General features: G+C 41.4%; 1 protein-coding gene across 5 annotated transcripts; it reads left to right on the forward strand.

The window, feature by feature from the left end:
• The first annotated feature begins 761 nt into the window (after window positions 1-761).
• LOC307016975 (NLR family CARD domain-containing protein 3-like) lies at window positions 762-24,213 on the forward strand. 5 transcript variants are annotated; one of them, XM_079646379.1, is made up of 10 exons: window positions 762-850; window positions 1,235-1,313; window positions 2,793-3,021; window positions 3,101-4,907; window positions 5,009-5,182; window positions 5,549-5,722; window positions 20,905-21,078; window positions 21,233-21,406; window positions 23,030-23,076; window positions 23,436-24,213. In XM_079646379.1, exons 1-10 carry the CDS (start codon window positions 783-785, stop codon window positions 23,999-24,001), a joined length of 3,492 nt encoding a protein of 1,163 aa, XP_079502505.1. In that variant the 5' UTR covers window positions 762-782; the 3' UTR covers window positions 24,002-24,213. The 5 variants fall into 5 exon arrangements, with proteins under 5 accessions (XP_079502505.1, XP_079502509.1, XP_079502506.1 ...); XM_079646383.1 differs by lacking the exons at window positions 20,905-21,078; window positions 21,233-21,406; window positions 23,030-23,076; window positions 23,436-24,213 and adding exons at window positions 6,056-6,229; window positions 6,382-6,555; window positions 11,771-11,817; window positions 11,980-14,544; XM_079646380.1 differs by lacking the exons at window positions 20,905-21,078; window positions 21,233-21,406; window positions 23,030-23,076 and adding exons at window positions 6,382-6,555; window positions 11,771-11,817.
• The last annotated feature ends 207 nt before the right edge of the window (window positions 24,214-24,420 follow it).

A 24,420-nucleotide genomic window follows, 5' to 3' on the forward strand; every position in this document is an offset into this window, starting at 1 on the left:
AACAAGTGTATCTCAAGCCGGTTTCTCAAACGTACCAACCCCACCTTTAACTCTTAACACTCTGAAGTTAAGTGCATGGATAAAGTATGAAGGGCTAAGAGACAGCCACCTTCAAACACTGACACTGACCTGGTTTCACTGGAGAGCTTTTAGCACAGGTCAGCTCTCAATAGGTTTACATTCAGGTCTGCTGTTATCAGTATTCAAACATTCTGACATCAACAACATTACCAGCAGAAGTTAAGTTTACAGTATTCAGTAATCAGTGTTTGTATTTCTATCAGGATCAAACATTGGAAACCTGGACCTGGACCCAGCTGTGTGTCTAAGAGTGACTTCTCTATGGATCCTATTGAGTTGAAAGATGGACACCACTCTGATCCAAAGTAACACATTATCAACATTGTTGTTATTAGTATTACAAGATTTAGAAATCAGCATTTAAACTGAATTTCAGTGTATTCATCAGTGTTTTTGATTCTATTAGGATCCAACTTGAGGAAACTGGACCTGGAGCTGATTCTGGACCTGGACCCAGCTGTGTGTCCATGAAGAGTGACTGGTCTATGGACAAACCTATTGAGTTCAGAGATGGAAAGCACTCTGATCGTCCAAGGTAAGAATTTAAACTAGACGTTCTCCCTTGTTGTGATCAGTAACAAAACATTAAAATAACCCAAAAGGCATTGGTAGAACTTTAGTATACACTTGCATTGATCAGTGTCTGTGACTCTATCAGGATCCAACATGAGCCACCTGGACCTGGACCCAGCTGTGTGTCCATGAAGAGTGACTGTTCTATGGGGAAACGTATGTTCTTTAACGAAGGAGCCCCCTCAGCTGATGAAAGGTAAGAATGTGAAATGTTTGTCTGTTATTGTCAGTCTTTCCTGAGATGAGGTTTGATATGTCTTGAGCTATACATGTTGTCATAACTTTAGCTCATCGTAGTTTACATTTCAAAACAAGTTTAAAATCCACAAACAGCTGGCTGCCTGTTTGAGAATGTATTGGAACAATGGGCCTCCCATCATGCGTCTGCACAAATGATGAAAGCATTGGCGGTCAACCTAAATAAACATTTTCCTGGGTTAGAAAATAGGAAAATGTTCCTTTCATTTTTTTTATAGTGAAAGCTAATTGTGTGTTTCTACCTTAGAAGTGTGTGTGTGTGTGTGTGTGTGTGTGTGTGTGTGTGTGTGTGTGTGTGTGTGTGCGCTTGTGTGCTTCACAGAGTTCCTCAGCAGAGCTTGAAGGTCCCCAGTGTTCAGTCCGCCCAGCAGCATCAAACTGACCTGGACTACATATTCATGGTGTGTGTCAAGTCTCCTCAGATTTTGGTGCAGCTTCCACACTTGAAAGGGACTTGAAAATCTACTGGACTTTGAAACAGGATTCCACTCCAATGACACAGCTTTACTTTTCAGTCTTTTATTTCAGCAGTTTACTTAAAACAGAAGTCCATTTACTTGCTGAATGGGTCATTTAGTGTGAAAAACCTTTGAAAACAAGAACGATGAATTTAGACAACTTGCAATAGTTATTAAAATAAGTAAAGCGTGCAAACAATACACTGACACGGCTGCCTTAATTGAGAATATTTTACAAATAAACTGATAGGTACAGAAATATTTATTTTAAATGTGAAATCCATTATCTTTTAAAGTCTCAGCAGATTTAATTAACTGGATTTTATTAGAATTGTTTTTAACAAATAAAATGAATTATATTTAAACAAGAAATATTCTTTACTCTGTTTTAACAGAAGTATTCAACAGATTAAACAAGACTTTATTAGCAATGTTTTTAATAAATCAAATGAATGCTTTATAACAAGAAAGATTATTTCCGCCATTTTAGTAGGAATATTCAGTGAACTTAATGAACAGGATTTTATTAGAACGTATTTTAGTAAATCGAAATTAATACTTTTTAACAATACATATTTTATTGTATTTATTTATTGTTCTTCTTAAATTCAATGTATTTAAACTCCTAAAATCGTATTCCTTTTAACACCTATCAGAGTAAGCTAATTGCAGGATGTCAAATTATAACAAAAAGAAGTCCTCCGTTTACCTATCCTTTTTACAATAAATAATATAATAAGCTCAGAATGTTCTGCAAAATGAGCGCACCAAATTGATACTTAATATATAAACAATTGCGCGCAGAGTTGTTAAAGGACACTTGGCACACACGCAAACAATTTACCAGCACATCATGCATTTTAGCGCACCGTGGCTCTGCGGAGCTCTCACACAACACTGAGTGTCTTACCGGCTGTCGGTCCTGACTTGGTGGAATGCCTCCCGTCTGCACGCTTCAGTTTACCCGGCTCGCACGCACCAACTATTAATCTCCTTCAGGATGCAGCACCGTGCTTTCTGATTAGTGTGACTGCACCCGGCCTGCCAGAGGAGGCAGGACCGCCTGCGATCATTACACACTCAATTTCTATCCCTATTGGGGTAATTTGTATTTAAATAACATATTTGTAACAATAATGATTTAATTTCTTATTATATTAAAATGTTGTTATTGATATGTATTTGTATATATTATTTTTCGACTAATTGTAATCTGTATTAATTTTATAATTATTAGAGCCTTGGGCTCTGTTTGACTTCACAGTGTGTAAATGTAGAAGCACAGAACAGCCACACTCAGTAGTGAAGCAGCATTGTGATCCAGAGTCCAGGCTGCAGTCTGCAGATAGTCAGGCTTTCTGTCTCACACATGATCTGATGTTGACTTCTACCAGTTCAACTCTACAACCTATTCTGTTCCAGCTGCTCCAGGGAAACATCGTCAGATTTGTGGAGGACGAGCTGAAGAAGATCCAGAGAGTCCTGAGTTCAGATTACCCAGAAGGCTTAGAGAGCCAGAGGGAGGATGAGGAGGTGTTGGACAGTGAGGATGAAGAGCAGAGGAGGAGCAGCAGAGAGGCATTTCTGAACATCTCTCTGCACTTCCTGAGGAGCATGAAGCAGGAGGAGCTGGCTGACCGGCTGCAGAGCAGTAAGAGGGTTTAACACATTAAACATGAAATTGGGAAAACATCCTCTCTTTAATTTAATCAATGATTTACTCTTTCCAGGAACCTTTGCTGCAGTGTGTCAGCGTGAACTCAAGTCCACCCTGAAGGAGAGGTTCCACTGTGTGTTTGAGGGCATTGCTAAAGCAGGAAACCCAACCCTTCTGAACCAGATCTACACAGAGCTCTACATCACAGAGGGGGGGTCTGCAGAGGTCAATGCTGAACATGAGGTCAGACAGATTGAAACAGCATCCAGGAAACCAGACAGACCAGAAACAACCATCAGAAAAGAAGACCTCTTTAAAGCCTCACCTGGAAGAGATGCACCAATCAGAGCAGTGCTGACAAAGGGCGTGGCTGGCATTGGGAAAACAGTCTTAACACAGAAGTTCACTCTGGACTGGGCTGAAGGCAAAGCCAACCAGGACATCCAGTTCATATTTCCATTTGCCTTCAGAGAGCTGAATGTGGTGAGAGAGAACAAGTACAGCTTGGTGGAACTTGTTCATCACTTCTTCTCTGAAACCAGAGACGCAGGAATCTGCAGGTTTGATCAGTTCCAGGTTGTGTTCATCTTTGACGGTCTGGATGAGAGTCGTCTTCCTCTGGACTTCCTCAACACTGAGATCCTGACTGATGTCACAGAGTCCACCTCAGTGGATGTGCTGCTGACAAACCTCATCAAGGGGAAGCTGCTTCCCTCTGCTCGCCTCTGGATAACCACACGACCTGCAGCAGCCAATCAGATCCCTCCTGAGTGTGTGGACATGGTGACAGAGGTCCGAGGGTTCACTGACCCACAGAAGGAGGAGTACTTCAGGAAGAGGTTCAGAGATCAGAAGCTGGCCGGCGCCATCATCTCCCACATCAAGACCTCACGAAGCCTCCACATCATGTGCCACATCCCAGTCTTCTGCTGGATCTCTGCTTCAGTTCTGGAGGAGGTGTTGAAAACCAGAGAGGGAGGAGAGCTGCCCAAGACCCTGACTGAGATGTACATCCACTTCCTGGTGGTTCAGTCCAAAGTGAAGAACATCAAGTATGATGGAGGAGCTGAGACAGATCCACACTGGAGTCAAGAGAGCAGGAAGATGATGGAGGCTCTGGGGAAACTGGCTTTTGAGCAGCTGCAGAAAGGCAACCTGATCTTCTATGAGTCCGACCTGACAGAGTGTGGCATCGATATCAGAGCAGCCTCAGTGTACTCAGGAGTGTTCACACAGGTCTTTAGAGAGGAGAGAGGACTGTACCAGAGGGACAAGGTGTTCTGCTTCGTCCATCTGAGCGTTCAGGAGTTTCTGGCTGCTCTTCATGTCCATCTGACCTTCATCAAGTCTGGAGTCAACCTGCTGTCAGAAAAACCAACAACCTCCAGGCTGCCTAAAGTCTTCAGACCCAAACCTGAACTAACACATCTCTACCAGAGTGCTGTGGACCAGGCCTTACAGAGTCCAAACGGACACCTGGACTTGTTCCTCCGCTTCCTCTTGGGTCTTTCTCTGGAGACCAATCAGACTCTCCTACGAGGTCTGATTAAAGAAACAGGGAAAATCTCAAATGCAAACCAGGAAACAGTTCAGTACATAAGAAAGAAGATCGAAGAGAGGCCCTCTGCAGAGAGAAGCATCAACCTGTTCCACTGTCTGAATGAACTGAATGATCGTTCTCTAGTGGAGCAGATCCAACGGTACCTGAGTTCAGGAAGTCTCTCTAAAGTTAAACTGTCTACTGCTCATTGGTCAGCTCTGGTCTTCATCTTACTGTCATCAAAAGAAGATCTGGACGTGTTTGACCTGAAGAAATACTCTGCTTCAGAGGAGGCTCTTCTGAGGCTGCTGCCAGTGGTCAAAGCCTCCAACAAAGCTCTGTACGTGAACACATAACTATCCAGGTTAAATGTAGTTTTATTTATTCAGCAACAAATAACAGTTGTAATTGATTTATTCTGTGTAACTGATTCCTCTCCAGACTGAGTGGCTGTAACCTGTCAGAGAGAAGCTGTGCAGCTCTGTCCTCAGTCCTCAGCTCCCAGTCCTCTAGTCTGAGAGATCTGGACCTGAGTAACAACGACCTGCAGGATTCAGGAGTGAAGCTGCTGTCTGCTGGACTGGAGAGTCCACACTGTGAACTGGAGACTCTCAGGTCAGAGTTCAGCTGATATGTTAACTGTCACAGTGGTTTTGTTCAGCCATTTCTATCCACTAATTTCCAGTTCTATCAGAATAGAATAATGATATATTTTGATTTCACTTCGGCTTGTTGGTTATGTTTTGTTCATCTAAACAACAAACCACAAAACCATGGTAAAGATTGGATTATACTTTAAGACAGATGGTTTCAATTATCTATGTCTCAATATATCTGACTGATTGAAAAACACAAACTTGCACAGACAAACAGATAGTAGCATTTGGCAAAGGAACTAGAAGAGATTGTATGTTTGAAACCTTGCGCTCAATCACTTTTAATATTAAAATAATTTTGTCATATGTATTCATTTCTTTCAAGGTTAACTTTCTGTAACCTGTCAAAGAGAAGCTGTGCAGCTCTGTCCTCAGTCCTCAGCTCCCAGTCCTCTAGTCTGAGAAAGCTGGACCTGAGTGACAACGACCTGAAGGATTCAGGAGTGAAGCTGCTGTCTGCTGGACTGGAGAGTCCACACTGTGAACTGGAGACTCTCAGGTCAGAGTTCAGCTGATATGTTAACTGTCAGAGTGGTTTTGGTCAGCCATTTCTATTGACTAATTTCAAGTTCTATCAGAATAGAATAATGATATATTTCGATTTCCCTTGGGCATGTTGTTTTTGTTTTTTTCGTCTAAACAATAAACCACAAAAACATGGTAAAGATCGGATTATATTTGAAGACAGATGGTTTCAATTAACTACATCTCAACATATCTGACTGATTGTCAAACAAAAACTGGCACTAGAAGAGAGTGCACGATAGAAACCTTGCGCTCAATCACTTTTAATATTAAAGGAATTTTGTCATATTTATTCATTTCTTTGAAGGTTAACTTGCTGCAACCTGTCAGAGAGAAGCTGTGCAGCTCTGTCCTCAGTCCTCAGCTCCCAGTCCTCTAGTCTGAGAGATCTGGACTTGAGTAACAACAACCTGCAGGATTCAGGAGTGAAGATTCTGTCTGCTGGACTGGAGAGTCCACTCTGTGAACTGGAGAATCTCAGGTCAGAGTTCAGCTTTTATTTTCCAGCAATTTAACTTTTGATTATTTGTATACAGCTTTTGTTCATGCTAATGACGATGATCAACCTCTGTATGATTTTCTTGCTGACGTGACTTTGAAGAACACTGAGTTTACTGTATTCCCTGGTTCCAGTCTCTCAGGCTGTCTGGTCTCAGAGGAAGGCTGTGTTTCTCTGGCTTCAGCTCTGAGCTCCAACCCCTCCCATCTGAGAGAACTGGACCTGAGCTACAATCATCCAGGAGACTCAGGAGAGAAGCTGCTGTCTGCTGGACTGGAGGATCCTCTCTGGAGACTGGAGACTCTCAGGTATGGACACACTGACTGCAGGTTCCTCATATATTTGAGGGAGTTAGCCTGATTTAGGAAACAAATGGATCCCTTCAAGTTTTATTACATGGAAACAGTCATTCCGGGTGAGGGAATGCTCCGGTTTTGGGACAAAATTAACATGGGATCACTCCGGTCATTGTACGTACTTCGTCTCACTGGAATATTAACGGTCAGATTGAATACAACATCGACCCCATTTCTCCGGCCAATGACGGGAGAGTTTTGAAAGTGACAAAACACTATTCCACATTTAAAAACACTTAAACAATTAAACAATGTTTACCCAGGATTCAGGCACCTTCCCTGGCTTGTAAAATGCGGTGATGCGCCCTGGACGAATCAGACTATTTAAAACATGTATACCCAGGATTCAATCACTTTTCCTGGCTTGTAAAGTGCTGTGGAGCAGCCTGTTCTCTGGTTAAACTCTCTTTGCATTATAATCACTATTTCTGCTATCACTATCACCACTTTCCCCCACATTTCAAACCCTTATTCCTGGGTAGAAAAGCCATGTGCAGCATGGAACTCTCTGGGTCCACTCTGCCTCTATTCACACCACTTTTCCCCACATTTCAAACACTTATTTCTGGGTAGAAAAGCCATGTTCTAACTGGCACTGCTTCTAACAATACTGTAGGCCACATCAGAGCCCTGTTCCCTGGGTAATCGAGGGGGGCGATGTGCCCTGGGTCTACTGGTGTCTGGGTGTCTGGGTGTGTTCGTCTCTGGGTCTCTGTGGGTCTCAGACCCTGCTAACAGCAGTGACCCAGCTGCCAGCATTATCAACTGATTGATCAGTTTCAAACAATACTTTAGCCCACATCAGAGCCCTGTTCCCTGGGTAATCGAGGGGGGGTGATGTGCCCTGGGTCTATGGGTCTCTGGGTCTCTGGGTCTCTGTGGGTCTCTGTGAGTCTCAGACCCTGCTTTTCCGGGGTGCTGGAGAGTCTTTTTGAGGCTCCTCTCCACAGTTGTCCCCCTAAAAATGAATTATAATCATTATGTTTCTATTTAAATGATTTATTGTATCATTAATATGGTTCCCTAACACAATGCAAATGGTCTGGTGCTCACTGGGGTCCTGCATATGCTTTAATCAGGCGTTTTAACACTTTTTCCCATGAAAATGATTTTTAATCACTATCATGGGGCCCTATAAATACAATTCCGGGAAATTCAGTGCACAATTGTACCTTTTACTATTTAAATGTATTTGTATTATATATTTTTGGGCTATAAAAGTGACATTTCTGGGTGACTTTGTCAGTTTATGGAGCTTAGCCCACAAATCCTGCAGGTTCCAGGCTGAATTTGGGTGCTCATAGGTGGCCTGGCATGTGCACCCACCCGTGGAAAGAAGAACAAAGTAAAGAAAGAGGTCAATTATATCTTAAAATAATCAAAAATGAAGTTTAAAAAAATTCTCGAAAACACCGCTGAGTGCCAACGGAGAAGGGGCTCAAAAAAGCTCAACCGAAGCCCTGGACACTTTTCCACTTCTCCGTTGCAACTTACAACGGAGAGGGGAAACCAAGCTTCCCCTTCTCCGTCAAAAATAATTCATTTATCCACTTCTGTCTGCACGAAATCGGAAACCCGGCTTTTGAGAGGTCTCAGAAAAAAACCGGCTGTCTGATGTCCTGGAGAAATTCATCCGCTCCATGTGCACTCTGGCTCGGATAAATTTGTTGCCCGGAGACCCCCCAGCCTGGTTCTTACCAAACTTTAAGTTTTTGAACTGGTCTCTGGAGGAATGCAAGGTGAGTTTGAGGAGACTCTACCCGCATTATGAGACACTATTTTCGTATACGTTTTTTCATTTTCACCCCTTTTTTATGGATCTCCAAAAAGTTAACTCAGACTTTTTTTAGACTGGAGGAATGCAAGGGGAGTTGACAGGGGACTTTTGCGGGCTCATGAGGCACTATTTTTGGATACTTTTTTTCATTTTCACCCCTTTTCTATGGATGAATTGAAACTCTTTTTTTTTTTACATTTTTGTCATTTTGACCCAGTTCTTGCAACCGCATTGCCTGGAGGATAGGACCGAGAGATGACAGAATAAATGTTCGGACCAAACCCTGTCCCATCACAGGGTGTTCGTATTCTGGGAAGAGACTAGAGCGTCATGTAACTCAGGCTTGGAATTTCGTCATTTTAGGGGCAAGACCATTTGGCGTTTGGTGTTACACATTTTTTCAGGGCGCAAAGGCCACATGCCAGGGCACAAAGGCTATTGAGGGAATCATTTGGATTTGGAGCTTGAAATAAATAACTTCACTTTTTGATCAGAAAAACACACGAATGACATGGAAAAAAAATCACTTTTTTAATATCAATAATGTCAAACATGATATCATCAGAAGGCCTATTCCTCCTTAGTATTACCATATTTAAAATAAAAATACTCTACTTTGAATAATTAGTGTTTAGTATTTTTTCCATCTACTACTTCTCCCATTCACAAATCAAAAATCAAATCAAAAAATCTAAAATTCTATTAATATGTAACAAATATATTCAATTTCAGAGCAGAAGAAACAGCCTTCAAGGTCAAACTGCACATACATCGTTCAGCCGTGCACAGTGAAGTGTTTGTGTGTGTGTGCGTGTGCGTGTGTGTAAAAGTAGAAGTACTCAGATCTTGTACTTGAGTAAAAGTAGAAGTACTCAGATCTTGTACTTGAGTAAAAGTAGAAGTACTCAGATCTTGTACTTGAGTCAAAGTAGAAGTACTCAGATCTTGTTCTTGAGTAAAAGTAGAAGTACCAGAGTGTAGGAATACTCTGTTACAGTAAAAGTCCTGCATTCAAAATGTTCCTCAAGTGAAAGTAGAAAAGTATTCTCATCAAAATATAGTGAAAGACAGTAAAAGTAGTCATTGTTTGATTGGTCCATTTCAGAATAATATATATGATATGTTTTATAATGATTGATCATGAAAGTGTTCTCAAAGCTGGTAAAGGTGCAGCTAGTTTGAATGACTTTGTATACTGCAGGGTAGCTGGTGGATTTACTCCAGGTGGAACTAAAGTCTGATTTAACACTTGATTAGATTTCACATAATTCATCCACATCTTTGAAGTAACTAAAGGTATTAAATACATGTAGTGGAGTCAAAGTACACCATGTACCTCTGAACTGTAGAGAGTAGAAGAACAAAGTAGCAAAACATTGAAATACTTAAATAAAGTACAAGTATCTCAAAATTGTGCCCAAGTATAGTACTTGTTGAGTTGATGAACTTAGTTACTTTACACCATGTGGCTATAAAGATAGAAAGACTAAGCCTTGCACAGAGGCCTGAAAATACATTTTCAAAATGCTCAACAGTGCTGCCAAAATTATAAACTGACTGCTACACAATTAAAATAAATGCTTTTATATATTTCTATTAGACGTGACTCTTTGGCGTTTCTGTTATTATTAACACTGCTGCTTTAGTTGTTCTGCTAAAATCCTCTGTCATTCCGTGGGGTGGGGGAGCCGGGGGCTCGGATCCTTGTCACCTTTTTCATACCTGATGAGTTTGCATCCCTGTATGTTAAAAAGCCTCAGTCACCTTAATTCATGTAATAAAAACCTCTCAGGTCAGTAACACTCAAAGCTAAATGTGCAATACCATGTTGTTACATCAGAAGATGTACATATTGAAATGATTTCTTAACTTACAGTAGGCTATTTTTTACAATGTGTGTTGGAAGGATTTATTAAATTACAATGAATATTGTCATTGTTGAAGGCTTTTAGAGAAGGTTGAACTATAAGCCTGAATTACATAACATTTTATACCTAAAAACATAAAAGCCACAATAAATAAGTCACAATTATTGTAGTTATTTTTACCTCCCGTATTGCTTTCAACCCACCAGCTTTTATGGTGTTGTTACGTCACTAACTGTAAGCTTGTCACATACAGTCTATGGTCACTCAGAGTAACCTACTGTTAATTTAGCTGCTGGAGAAGAAAGATCAGGGGAGGAGGGGGGGAGAGAGCTGTGGTTGATGGGCCATTAGTTGTGTAAATACACAGCTGAGAGCTGCCGTTTCATTCAGACTGTTTAAAAAACGGTAACAACGGACTATTTTTCTTAGCGGATGCATGTGAATTTAAATCAATACATACAACTATTTTTTAAATCAATAAAAACATTTTCTAAATCCATAAAAGCATTTCAATTAATATTGGGAGTCATGTCGTTACTTTGTTGAGAATGTGGCCGTGTAATAAGCGGGATAATTTGCAGCGACTTGTTCCTTATGGGGAAAATAACACCCTTCATCCAGATGAGGATCCCTCCGCGCACTTTGGGATCCTGATCTGCCGACGAAACTCCATTAAAATATACATATTTTTGGTGAATTACTGAGTTTAGGCACGTTAATAACGTTTTAATGAAGTTGAATACAGTATATTCATATGTGTCAGTGATTTCATGTCAATTCGGCGAACATAAACATAAATGATCGTGGTGAAGATGATGATTAAATTAGGATTAAAAATCGAGAGCCGGGCTGCATTTCCTCCCGTTCGTTTTTTTCGACTAAACACAATTATTTTGTTAAATAACAACATGGTGATGTTTTGTAAATGATTACATGTGTCTTATTTAGCACAGAGTATGATATCCGTGACATATGGATCTTAACAAAGTTCCGCTGTACATCCAGCGTACTGTATCTGACTTTATTTCACATGAGCTCCAGTGTGGAACCCCACTGCACCCCCTGGTGGATCAATGATCCATTGCAGCTGGCTTCATTATAATTACATTTATCTATCACGGGGGCGGTCTCAAGTCAAGCTGGAGGTTTTCCCTTGAGCGAGGGCAGATCACGTACCAATCACGGCCCTCGCGTTTCAAACCGTCTGAAATGAATCGCTACATCTGTAAATAAAAACTAAATGGAAAAGTGGCAGCTCCTAAACTTCCTCTCAGGTGAGGCCAACATGACCGTCTGGAAAAAGAGAGGAGAACAGAGAAGGAGGCCAAGGCCATCTGGCTGGAGTTTAATTTAATAAACAGATACTCTTAATCAACTTTACATTATGTTAAATATGTAACAGTGTTTTTACAAAAGTCAAAACTAAAGGTCTTCTTCTACAGACTGAGCTCTGCTTCAGGCTGAACAGCAGCTAGGACTCCTGTTGGATAGAAAATCATCCTGACTGTGTTTCTCCCTCCAGGCTGGACCATGGTGGAGAGCAGAGGTTGAAACCAGGTGTGAGGAAGTGTAAGTGTGGATCAGTCAGCTTCTCTCTAGACACAGATGATGGAGGTGGTATTTATTCATTAGAACATGACTGATCTTGAAGCTTTAGAGAAAGGACCACTAACAGAGAGTAAAGCCTTCAGGTGGGTCTGATGATAAACTGCTGTCTGTGTCTCTCATCAGATTCCTGTGAACTCACCCTGGACTCAAACACAGCACACAGAGAACTCAAACTGTCTGAGAACAACAGGACAGTGAGATGGATGAAAAAGGAGCAGCCATATCCTGATCATCCAGAGAGGTTTGAGTCCTGTCCTCAGCTGATGTGTAGAGAAGCTCTGACTGGTCTCTGTTACTGGGAGGTCGAGTGGAGAGAAGGGGTTCTCATATCAGTGACTTACAGAGGAATCATGAGGAGAGGAGACGGTGAGGACTGTTGGTTTGGAGGGAATGATCAGTCCTGGAGTCTGATCTGCTCTGATGGTCTTTACTCTGTCTGTCACAATAACAGAGAAACACGCTTCTTCTCCTCCTCCTCCTCTGGTAGAGTAGCAGTGTATCTGGATCACCCTGCTGGCTCTCTCTCCTTCTACAGAGTCTGCTCTGACAGACTGATCCACCTCCACACCTTCAGAACCACATTCACTGAACCTCTCTACGCTGGGTTTGGGCTCTGGTTGGATGACTCCTCAGCGTCTCTGTGTCCTCTGTAGGAGGAGACCACTTCCTTTCCTGGGGTTTAAACGTTGGTGGTGTACGAGGCTTCACTTTGGTTAACATTCGGCTCAGTGTTTGTGCCTCTTTAGTCAAGAGCGTTATTTTATTGCTCAAAATGGTGAAGTGAAGTGGTGTGAAGTATGAAATAACCAGCCTGTCCTCCTACAAAAAAGACCATATAGGCCGATTGCTCATGCCCTTTTTACGACCCAGAGACACGTTGTAAAGTGTATGTTGTTTCTCACACGACCACTAGAGCACCTCTAGTGGTCGTGTGAGAAACAACATGCTCCCGGCCCGTTCATTGCAAACGCTCCGGAGGGACGTTTATTCACAAATAACCCTCTCTGGAAAATCCTAAATTGTATAATAGTTTGGCCATTAAAATGCTTTTTGATTTGATTTCTGGCGAGAAGTGTATATTGTACTCTTATAATCCACGTCCAGTCGATGTGTAGGATCTATAGTTTGATAGATATTACGAAGATGATTTGAGGCCTCGCCAGGATAACGTGTATGCAGCTTCCATGTAAAGTTAGCGTGGGTGAAAACAGTTTTTCCGGTCTCAAAGTTTTCATAATAAAACCGGATATATTCCCCTCACTGTCAAATGATGACACAGTGATATCTGCATTACTCATCCACTAAAAAACATCTCTTTATCCTTGTTGATTCCACAATATTGATTGGTTTAAATTGTGTGCAATGCTTTTGTGTTTTTAACCTTCGATTCAGAGAAACAAATAGTTTTTTCGGAGTTTAGACACTACAGTTTCCGAAGACACTACACTACCCAGAATCCCCAGCTATCGTTGGGACTACAACATCCGCCTTGCTTCACAAAGCCCATGATTAATCATCAAGCCCTGTGATTGGATGTTGGATTGGCAGTGCAACAAGGTTACGCTGAGCGTCATAGCTCTATGAAATGGAATGGAACCACGGCAGATTAGATCCAGCAGATCCAGCCCCCGGGTCCCCCCCCCCCCCCCCCCCCAGAACTACAAATGCTGGCTATTGTGTGTTTCGCAACATGTTCTATGGCACGTCTCTTTATAAGACATTTTCATATTTCCCACAATTAGAAGTTGCCAGTATTAAACTGTGTACACCCTGCAGGTTTAGGGGATATGAAACACAATGGTTTTAACAAATTTAAAACATATAATTAATAAACGGGTGAATTAATATACCCACATGCCAGCTAAGGTCAGAGGAGCTTTATTTAACAGCTGCTCTTATGTCTGTGACCCCTCCTGTTGTTCATTGATAAGCCTGAAACATGCACTTGTCTTCAGAGGCACATTTTGCAAACATGGCAGTAGCCATCGATCATCTTAAGATAAGATATACTTTATTGATCCCAAGTTGGGAAATGTTTTTGTTACAGCAGCATGTACTACTTTGTTCTACTCCACTATATTCAGAGGTTAACCTTGTATTTTTACTCCACTACATTTATTTTTGTTACTTTTCAGATTCTGATTAATGATGTGAAATATAAACAACCCTTAAATCAGACTTTAGTTACACCTGAGTCAAATTCAGGGAAGGTGATTGTCCAGTGCCAAAATAAACTATGCAATATATTGGAAGTTAAGTACTTTTTTCTTATTCAAAAGAAGACCTTAACTGAAAGTATTCTTTAATGTTTGAATAAAGCCTTATTAGTTTGTCTGTTTTGCTCATCCTCCTGTTCATATCTTTGGACGTCCTGCACTAAACTGTTTTAATGTAGAGATCACTACAGTATCTTCTTGATATGTTATACTCTATATGTCTATCATGCCTTCTACTTTCCCACAATTTTGTATGTATGCTACTCTTAATATTTAAATGTTTTCATCAAATAAAACATATTCAACAACAAAATGCAATAACGTGTTTTAACCACTAGGCGGTGCGGGTTAAAAACCAGTGGTGTAGTTAAAACATAATAATATCAAACATAATATGACTATTAACTTGATTGTGGAATTAAAACAGAACGGTAAAGGAAAATAAAGTTTCAGTCTCTCGATTTGAAGCGTATGCATTGTACCATGAACCTGTATAGACCTGTAACAGTCAACTGCATGAGGAGTTGGAAAGATAGTAAATAATATCTTTAAAAACTACAAAAGAATCCCTTTCTATCAGCTCTGCACCGTTATGGTGTAAATATAGCCTATCTACCGGTTGGATCAAATATAAAAGTCAGCTGAGTTAGTGTTGATATTGCAAAGAGACATATTGTGTGAAAAGAAATGGAAGATGTTGTTTAACTGCTGGTATATTTATGATCCACATCAAGTTTTTCAGTTTTGGCGGCAGTTCTTACAAAGAGGGTTATTTGTGAATAAATGACCATCTGTAACGTTTGCATTCAACGGGAGCACTAGAGGGCGAAAACTTTAAAACGTAATTATAGGACGTATTAAGTGCTTGAACAAACGGCCCATTTTGTCGTATGAGTTGGAGGACTTATCGGTATGAGCACAACCACGGCGGAACATCACTGCCAAAAGTCACCTGAGTTTTCCTTGTCTTTACAGAGTGCAAGAGACTCACAAGTTACTATTATTTTTTAACATTGGTATTTTGTCTCTTTAACTGAGAGAGTTTTTATCAGAGGGCTGCCTAAAAAAAACTAAATGGAAAAGTGGCAGCTCCTAAACTTCCTCTCAGGTGAGGCCAACACGACCGTCTGGAAAAAGAGAGAGGAGAACAGAGAAGGAGGCCAAGGCCATCTGTTGTAACTTGTTTTCTTTAAGGCAGTAAAACATTAGTTTATTTGATTCTTGATAGAGGTTCAAAGTTTTCACAGGAAATGCTTTTATTTTGAAGTGTAAGTATGTGTCCTCCTCTGACACCTTCCTGGTGTTATGAAAATTGTATACGAGCATGTGGAGTGCATTTTCTCTCTCTTCCACCGTTCTTGTTGGAAACTGTTTAAGGAATATAAAGTGAAAGTTCAGTTTGGATAAGACTGCGCTTGGTTCCTCATCCAAAGCTTCTATTACACAACATTTTGGTCCCGGAACCCGGGATGTCAAGACTTTTAAGACTTTGAACTGTGTCGTAGTTGGAAGGTAACTGGCTAATGCTTGCTGTTGAAATGACTGAGCGCTACGAACGGATTAGACGGAAGCGGAGAACAATACGAGCCTCGACAACGAAGCTGATTACTCGTATATAAGAGGAGGTGAGCAAAGATGAACCAGACTCTGATAGACTCCGTGAAATGCTAATGTTATTGTCGAACAAGGAAGAAAGTTTATTAGACTTAGACAAAGGCATTGAGGATGAAACGCCGATGGACAATCTGGAGGCAGAGATTGAAAACACTCAGGAATACCAGGACCGCATTATCACATGGAAAGCCCGGGCCACCAGATACATTCAGAAGGCACGGGACTGAGCGGGTGAGCGATGTGAGTGCACCTTCCGTCAGATTACAGCATAAACAGGCTGTTAAACTGCCCAAGTTACTAATAGAAAAATACGGTGGAGAAATAGGCCAGTGGCAAGAATTCTGGTCCCAATATGAAACGGCTATTCATGACAACGATGCACTGTGTAAGAGGGAGAAGTTCACTTACCTGAGATCCTATCTGACTGGAGCAGCAGCCAGAGCTGTGACAGCACTGGCCATGACAGATGATAAAAGCACTAAGACTACCAGTGGTAAGGCAGGAGACGCTACATCTTCACACTTTTGGAGCCACCTCTCCAATAATAGTACAGCGCAACGTTGTGAAAGTGTCCCTAAAAAATGTGTGGAATTCACAGCAAGGAATAGAGATCGAAGCAGTGGAAACCCCTCAAGTGTGCAGTGCTGTGATAAAAGTGCCAGGCGAACCAATCCAAAACGGATTAAAGAAAAAGGGTCTGCAGCTTGCTGATTTTCCATTGGAAGGCGCTGATGATCCAGAACTGTCTGTGTTAATAGGAGAAGACTATTACTGGAAAGTAGTGACAGGCAAGGTCCAGAGGATAACAGAATCGCTGGCAGCTTTGGGTGGGCTTTGCAAGGGCCAGTAACAACCTCAGGTGTCACCGAAGCCACTTGTATGCACATAAGTCTAGAAGAGGACACTCAGATCTCCAAACAGCTACACGCTTTCTGGGAGGTGGAGTCACTGGGCATCGTTCATGAAAAAACCCAGAGCCCAGAGGAAACAGAGGCTCTTCAAAACTTTGAACAGACTGTAAAATACAAAGATGGCTGCCATCAAGTTGAGTTGCCATGGCGACCAGAGAGACAAGATCTCCCAAACAACTTCAGAGTAGCAAAGGGGAGGTTTGAAGGTCTTAAGAGGAGACTTAAAACAGATGTGACCCTGTACACAAGGTACAATGATGTCATACAGGATTACCTGCAGCAGGGCATCTGTGAGGATGTACCAGTGAACACATCAGCAGAAGAGCAACCGGAGGCTGTGAAATATTACATGCCACATCATGCTGTGATCCGAGAAGATAAAGCAACAACTAAACTAAGAATTGTGTTTGGTGCATCATCACATGAAGAGGGTTGCCCCTCAATAAATGACTGTTTGCTGACGGGTCCTAACCTTAACCCAAATCTGTTAGATGTGCTCATTAAGTTCAGACTCCACCAGATAGCCTTTACTGCAGATATTACCAAGTCTTTCTTGCAGGTAGCTCCAGCAGAAAAGGATAAAGATGCTGTTAGGTTCCTGTGGCTACATGGGCCTCCAACCAAAGACGGTAAAGATGAGCTGCGTATCACGAGAATGAATAGTGACATTTGGAGTGTCCCCTAGCCCTTTCCTGTTAGCTGCAACAATAAGAAACCATATCAAGCAGTATGAAACAGAGCAGCATGTTGCAGTGGAAGCACTGAGAGAGTCTCTCTATGTGGATGATTTCATTTCCAGCTCATGCGATGTGGATGAAGCCTTTTCAGTTACCACAACAGCAAAGGAGATTCTGTCTCACGCCGGCATGAACCTTTGCAAACGGTTGACACATTCACCAGATCTGAGAGCCAAGTGGACAGAAAGTGGAGCACACAACAGAAACAGCCACTTGTGGAAATGTACTGAAGGTGTTTGGATTAGTATGGAAAGCAGAGATGGATCATTTTGTATTTGACCTAAAGGGACTGCTGGACATTTTAAAAGGCAAAGAAAATACAAAGAGAAGTGTACTACAGACATCAGCTTGAGTGTTTGACCCTATCGGTTTCCTGACTCCCTTCACTATAAGAGTAAAGTGCCTGTTTCAAGAACTGTGAGAGAGGGCAATCGGTTGGGATGAGCAGCTGCCTTCAGACCTGGCTGAACAATGGGATCAGTGGTGTGCAGAGCTGCCAAAGCTCCACCTGGTGGCCATTCCGAGGTGGTAACAAATTGAGATCCAACCAAACTGCATATCTTCTGCGATGCCAGCGAAAAGGCATACAGTGCTGTTGCCTATCTGCAAGGACAAAACAAAGATGGAGAGGTTGTAACAAGTTTAACAAGGGAATAACACAAATTAACCATCAACTAGTTGTTCATTAACATGCATATTAGCAGTATATTGGCTCTTTATTAGTCATTATAAAACACTTATTAATGCCTTATTCTACATGACCATATTCTACAAGTAATAAGCCTAGTTGAGAGTTTTTCCTCAATAACCCTCTAATGAGTGATTATTTGTTGCAAGTAAGGAAGTTGTTGTACATGAGTGTTGGTCTTAATATGCTCTGCTCAATATGGGCCTAATAAGGCAGCAGTACCACAAGAACAGTAATCCTTCCATAATAAGACTTAACAAATATGATCTATTCTTATGTAACAAGACATAAAACTATACGTTTTAATTAAGTCTAAATAACTTAAAATTAGTTATTTATATTGAAGAATATGTTCCCTATTTTAAAGTGAAGGCTAGTATGGCTAACGCTACCATGTATGCTAACACTAGCGCGAATGCTAATACAAATGCTAGCGCAAATGCTAAAGCATTTTCTCATTGTGTTTAAACAGGGCTGCCAACCTTTCAGTTCAGCTTGGAGTGACATTTTTTTTTTGGTGAACCGAAAAACGAAATGTTCATGTGTACAGTTTTACAAATGTATTGAACATGTACAAACTAGGGTTTCCCATTAATGTACCGGGCGCTACAGTGGAATACGCACATACACCTATGTACCCGTGACTCTTACAATGAAGGCTCGATAATCAGCTCACAGCATATAAAATGGCTTATAGTTGTAAGCAGAGGTAAAGTGCTATTTTACAAGTTGGGGGGGGGGGGGTCCTCACCTCCTCAAGGGGGGTCCGGGGGCATACTCCCCCGGGAAGATTTTTTTTTTAAATATTGAAGTGAAATGCATCAACCTGGTGCACTTTGAGAGCAACATTAATTTATGGATACATCTCTCAACACCCATATGAAACAGAACTGGAAACAGATTTAGTTTTTCTTTATGGATATTTTACAAATCACTCCCCTTTTAAACTGTATTCTTGTTTTACTGTCATATAGTATTTCATAAATGTTTTTCATTTATTCTCATAAATGGTGACCAAACCGTTTGAGACCCACTGAGATAACTAGACTAAAGTATCTATACAGAGAGTCCCTTACCTCACTGAGCTGTAGTTATCTCTCTCAGTCTGACAGGACAGAGCTCTCCCTCTCCTTGTTTGAGAAACAGCTTTTAATATCCGTTAGCGCAGCTAGCTAACCAGATGCTAACAATAACAATGCAGATAGTGAGTTTGGTAGAAATATACTGTATAATAGTAAAGTATTTAAGATGATGCCATATTTATTGAAGATTTCACATTATAAATATTCCCCAAAATTATTCAAAAGCATATTCTTCCAAACTCCTTGCTGTAGTCTGACCACCAGGAGACTCTTGATGTGTGTGGTGAGTTATAGTAATAATCTGTATAATAGTGATTGAATATTATTGTATTCTCTTTTTTCGGAGTTGCACTTTGCAGACGGTCCCTGAGCACTCGTTTCTTCTCCGGCTGCGGATAGAGACCAATGTAATGTGTCCAGCTCGGAGGACGGCGCGTATTGGCTTTTTTTGATCAAAATGTGATTGTAGTTCGTTGACAACCGTACCACGGTACTTAGGAGACGTAATTTGTGTCTGAATAACGTTTTGTTCATGAGTTATTGATCCGTGAAATCAGAATCTCCAAATATCGTTCCAACTTTACTGAACTAAGCCAGAAGACCGTCTCATTTCGTAGACCGCTCGGTTTGCTGTTCCTTCACTTTATTTTTATATACATTTATTTTGGACGAAAACTTAACGTGAGGAAAGGCAAGTGTGGCGTGAATGCGTGAGATATGGGTTAATTGCGTGACTCTCACACTCAATGCGTGAGTGTTGGCAGCCCTGGTTTAAACATCTCCAAATGTCATCACATAAACACAATACATGTTACTAATCCTTACAGTGTAAGTGTAAGGCTCACACTCACACTTGCAGTCATTGCTTTCTGACGGAATTGACCCTTTTACTCTTCAGGTTGCATAGGGACAATTAGTAGCAGTCTACTCATGGATGTCTACTGCCATGCTATTCAGTTCACTTTCTCCTACGTCCTGTACCCGGTTTTGAAACCGGGTACAGGACCAGACAGGATCCTGCCTTGCCTTCAGTAGGCTACACATTTTACAAAAATATAAATGTGCAAATATGAAACATACAGGTCAATATCACCTTGCTATTGGTAGCTGAACTGTCAATAGCCTACCCCAACACATATTCTTGGATATAAATATCAAATTTTTGTTTTAGTTTGGTTAAAAATGTGTTATTTCGACACAATTAACACTTATAGTTTCATGTCTTGTTACATAAGAATAGATCATATCTGTTAAGTGTTATTATGGGAGAATTACTATTCTAGTGGTACTGCTGCCTTATTAGGCCCATATTGAGCAGAGCATATTAAGACCAACACTCATGTACAACAACTTCCTTACTTGCAATAAATAAGCACTCATTAGAGGGTTATTGAGAATAAGAATATAGAATAAGGCATTAATAAGTGTTTTATAATGACTAATAAAGAGTCAATATACTGATAATATGCATGTTAATTAACAACTAGTTGATGGTTAATTTGTGTACCTTAATATAAAGTGTTGCCGAATTATGATATATTTCGATTTCCCTTCAGCTTGTTTTTTTTTTTGTTCATCTGAACAACAAAACCATGGTAACAATCGGATTATATTTCAAGAAAGATGGCTTCACTTATCTACATCTCAATGTATCTGACTGATTGACAAACCCAAACATGCACAGACAAACAGATGGTATCATTTGATAAAGGAACTAAAAAAGATTGTATGATTGAAATCTTGCGCTCAATCACTTTTAATATTAAAGGAATGTTGTCATATTTATTCATTTCTTTCAAGGTTAACTTGCTGTAACCTGTCAGAGGGAAGCTGTGCAGCTCTGTCCTCAGTCCTCAGCTCCCAGTCCTCTAGTCTGAGAGAGCTGGACCTGAGTAACAACGAGCTGCAGGATTCAGGAGTGAAGCTGCTGTCTGCTGGACTGGAGAGTCCACACTGTGAACTGGAGACTCTCAGGTCAGAGTTCAGCTTTTTATTTTAAAGCTCTTTAACTTATGATTATTTTTATACAGCTTTTTGTTCATGCTAATGATGATGGTCAACCTCTGTATGATTTTCCTGCTGACGTGACTTTTTAAAACACTGAGTTTACTGTATTCCCTGGTTCCAGTCTGTCATGCTGTCTGGTCTCAGAGGAAGGCTGTGTTTCTCTGGCTTCAGCTCTGAGCTCCAACCCCTCCCATCTGAGAGAGCTGGACCTGAGCTACAATCATCCAGGAGCCTCAGGAGAGAAGCTGCTGTCTGCTGGACTGGAGGATCCTCTCTGGAGACTGGAGACTCTCAGGTATGGACACACAGACTGCAGGTTATATATATTAAAATAATAATAATTTAGTTTAATGTTTAAATCCTCAGACCTCTCCCCCGCGGGACCGCGAATAATCATAACCTCTGCAGCGCTTCAATCTGCTGCTGAGCGCGCCACATTCGAAATGGCTGAGGTGAAGCTCTCTAGCGGAGAATACAGCATTTTCAATAACACTTCCTCAAGAGCGAAATCCAACGTCTGGGAGGCTTTTGGTGTCATCCTAGATGGAGAGAATAACCAACATCCCACGCTTTTTGAGACAAATATAAAACTGCGTGAAATAATAATTGCACGTTTTCACTGCTCATATAAATGCGGGTTTGGGTCGGGTCGGGTTGCGGAACTAATTGTCAATATGTGCGGGTAGCGGGGCGGGTTCGGTATTGCACGTCGCGGGTGCGGGGCGGGAGCAGGTCTTGAAAATCAGACCCGTGCAGGACTCTGCCCGACGGTGGCAGTGACAATCAAGACACAATTCAAAATAAAAGGGTAGATTTATTTGGGATGGTCTGCACATGGTGCAACAGGGGGTGCTGTTGTTATCCAGAGAGGAGGGCCTTGCCCACCTGGCCAGCCGAACAGCCAACTTAAGAATACAGTTTTTACAAAGATATCTCACCGGCCCGGCTGATTTGGTGTGGAGGGATGTGAGCACAGCTGCATTCTCAGACGAGTGAGTAACGGGGGCTGGATGCTGCTCTGTTTTTAACTGATTTCAAAATGTTTATTTTAAGTGGGCTTCCTCCTTTTTATACACAGAGCTGACAAGAAAACACTTTACATGAACATTGTAAAAAGCAAACATTATAATGCACTGAAGGACAGGGGGAGGATTTTATATAAACCTTCCCTCTTAAAACGTACTGCCGACCTCCAGTGGAGAAACTGTCCATTTTGTGATTTACTGTGATGAATGTTTTCCATCTTTGTTCAGAGTGCAAGAGACTCACGGGTTTCTTTTCTCTTTGAACACATATTTAGTCTCTTTTACTTGAGATGCGCAGCTCCGCTAACTTGGAACAGTCTGCAAAAGGAATGGAAGCTGAGCAATCTGGTTCCACTAAATGTTTTTAAAACACAGATAGATGCTATCCAATCGGAAACTGTTGGAACCTGTAAATGTTACTAGCTATGTAAACGGTAGACGCTGTAAATATGCTGTATGATATCCTTTTTGTTTTTCTGTTATGTTCATATGTATTCATGTGGAACCTACTTGCAGCAGGTCACCCTTGAACAAGAGATCAATGATCTCAATGGGATTCACCTGAATAAATAAAGGTTTGAAATGAAATGAAAAGTGGCAGCTCCTAAACTTCCTCTCAGGTGAGGCCAACATGAACGTCTGCCTTAGCAAGAAAAAGAGAGTGGAGAACAGAGAAGGAGGCCAAGGCCATCTGGCTGGAGTTTAATTTAATAAACAGACACTGTTAATCAACTTTAATTGAAGTAGATGTATATTTGTTAAATATGTAAACGTGTTTTTGCAAAAGTCAAAACTAAAGGTCTTCTTCTACAGACTGAGCTCTGCTTCAGGCTGAACAGCAGCTAGGAATCCTGTTGGATAGAAAATCATCCTGACTGTGTTTCTCCCTCCAGGCTGGACCATGGTGGAGAGCAGATGTTGAAACCAGGTGTGAGGAAGTGTAAGTGTGGATCAGTCAGCTTCTCTCTAGAGACAGATGATGGAGGTGGTATTTATTCATTACATCACATCACATGTTACTTGTTAGACGCTTTTATCCAAAGCGACTTCCATATTCAACACTGTGGGCAATCCCCACAGGAGCAATTTGGGGTGAAGTGTCTCAGGGACACAACGACATGCTGACTGTAGTGGGGTTTGAACCTGTGACCCCCTGATCCCAACACCAACGCACTAGTCCACTGCGCTACACGCCATTAGAACATGACTGATCTTGAAGCTTTAGAGAAAGGACCACTAACAGAGAGTAAAGCCTTCAGGTGAGTCTGATGATAAACTGCTGTCTGTGTCTCTCATCAGATTCCTGTGAACTCACCCTGGACTCAAACACAGTGTGCAGATACCTCAAACTGTCTGAGGACAACAGGACGGTGACATGTGTGAAAGAGAGGCAGCCATATCCTGATCATCCAGAGAGGTTTGAGTCCTGGTCTCAGCTGATGTGTAGAGAAGCTCTGACTGGTCTCTGTTACTGGGAGGTCGAGTGGAGAGGAGGGGTTCTCATATCAGTGACTTACAGAGGAATCAGCAGGAGGAGAGGAGACAGTAAGGACTGTGAGTTTGGAGAGAATGATCAGTCCTGGAGTCTGATCTGCTCTCGTAGAGGTTACTATGTCAGGCACAATAACAGAGAAACACGCTTCTCCTCCTCCTCCTCCTCCTCCTCCTCTTCCTCCTCCTCCTCCTCCTCCTCTGGTAGAGTAGCAGTGTATCTGGATCACCCTGCTGGCTCTCTCTCCTTCTACAGAGTCTGCTCTGACACACTGATCCACCTCTACACCTTCAGAACCACATTCACTGAACCTCTCTACGCTGGGTTTGGGGTCTGGTCTGATGACTCCTCAGTGTCTCTGTGTCCTCTGTAGGAGGAGACCACTTCCTGTCCTGAGGTGTAAACGTTGGTGTTTTAAATCGAGGCTTCACTATAGTTAACATTTGGCTCAGTGTTTGTGCCTTTTTAGTCAAGAGTGTGTAAATAACAAAGTTTGCTTCGAGCAACATGTAGCTGCTAATGTATTTGCCGATTGAAACTGAATTTAATAAAGGTTTGCAGAAAAGATTGCATTAATATGAAAAATGTGATCTTTGTATTCTTGAACTTCATGGAGTTAACTGTTTGATATAAGAATGCAGACTATTGGCCCAACAGTGCCTCACACGGGGAACCAACCTGATTTGGTTACAGCAGCTAAAAAAGGCCTTCAAATGGCTCTCAGACGTAAATACCCAAATAGCTAATATTTACATTGCTCAATGTGAATTAACTTCCATGAAATCATGTCAT

This window comes from Notothenia rossii (genome assembly GCF_949606895.1).
Source record: "Notothenia rossii genome assembly, chromosome: 8".
Classification (NCBI taxonomy): domain Eukaryota; kingdom Metazoa; phylum Chordata; class Actinopteri; order Perciformes; family Nototheniidae; genus Notothenia; species Notothenia rossii.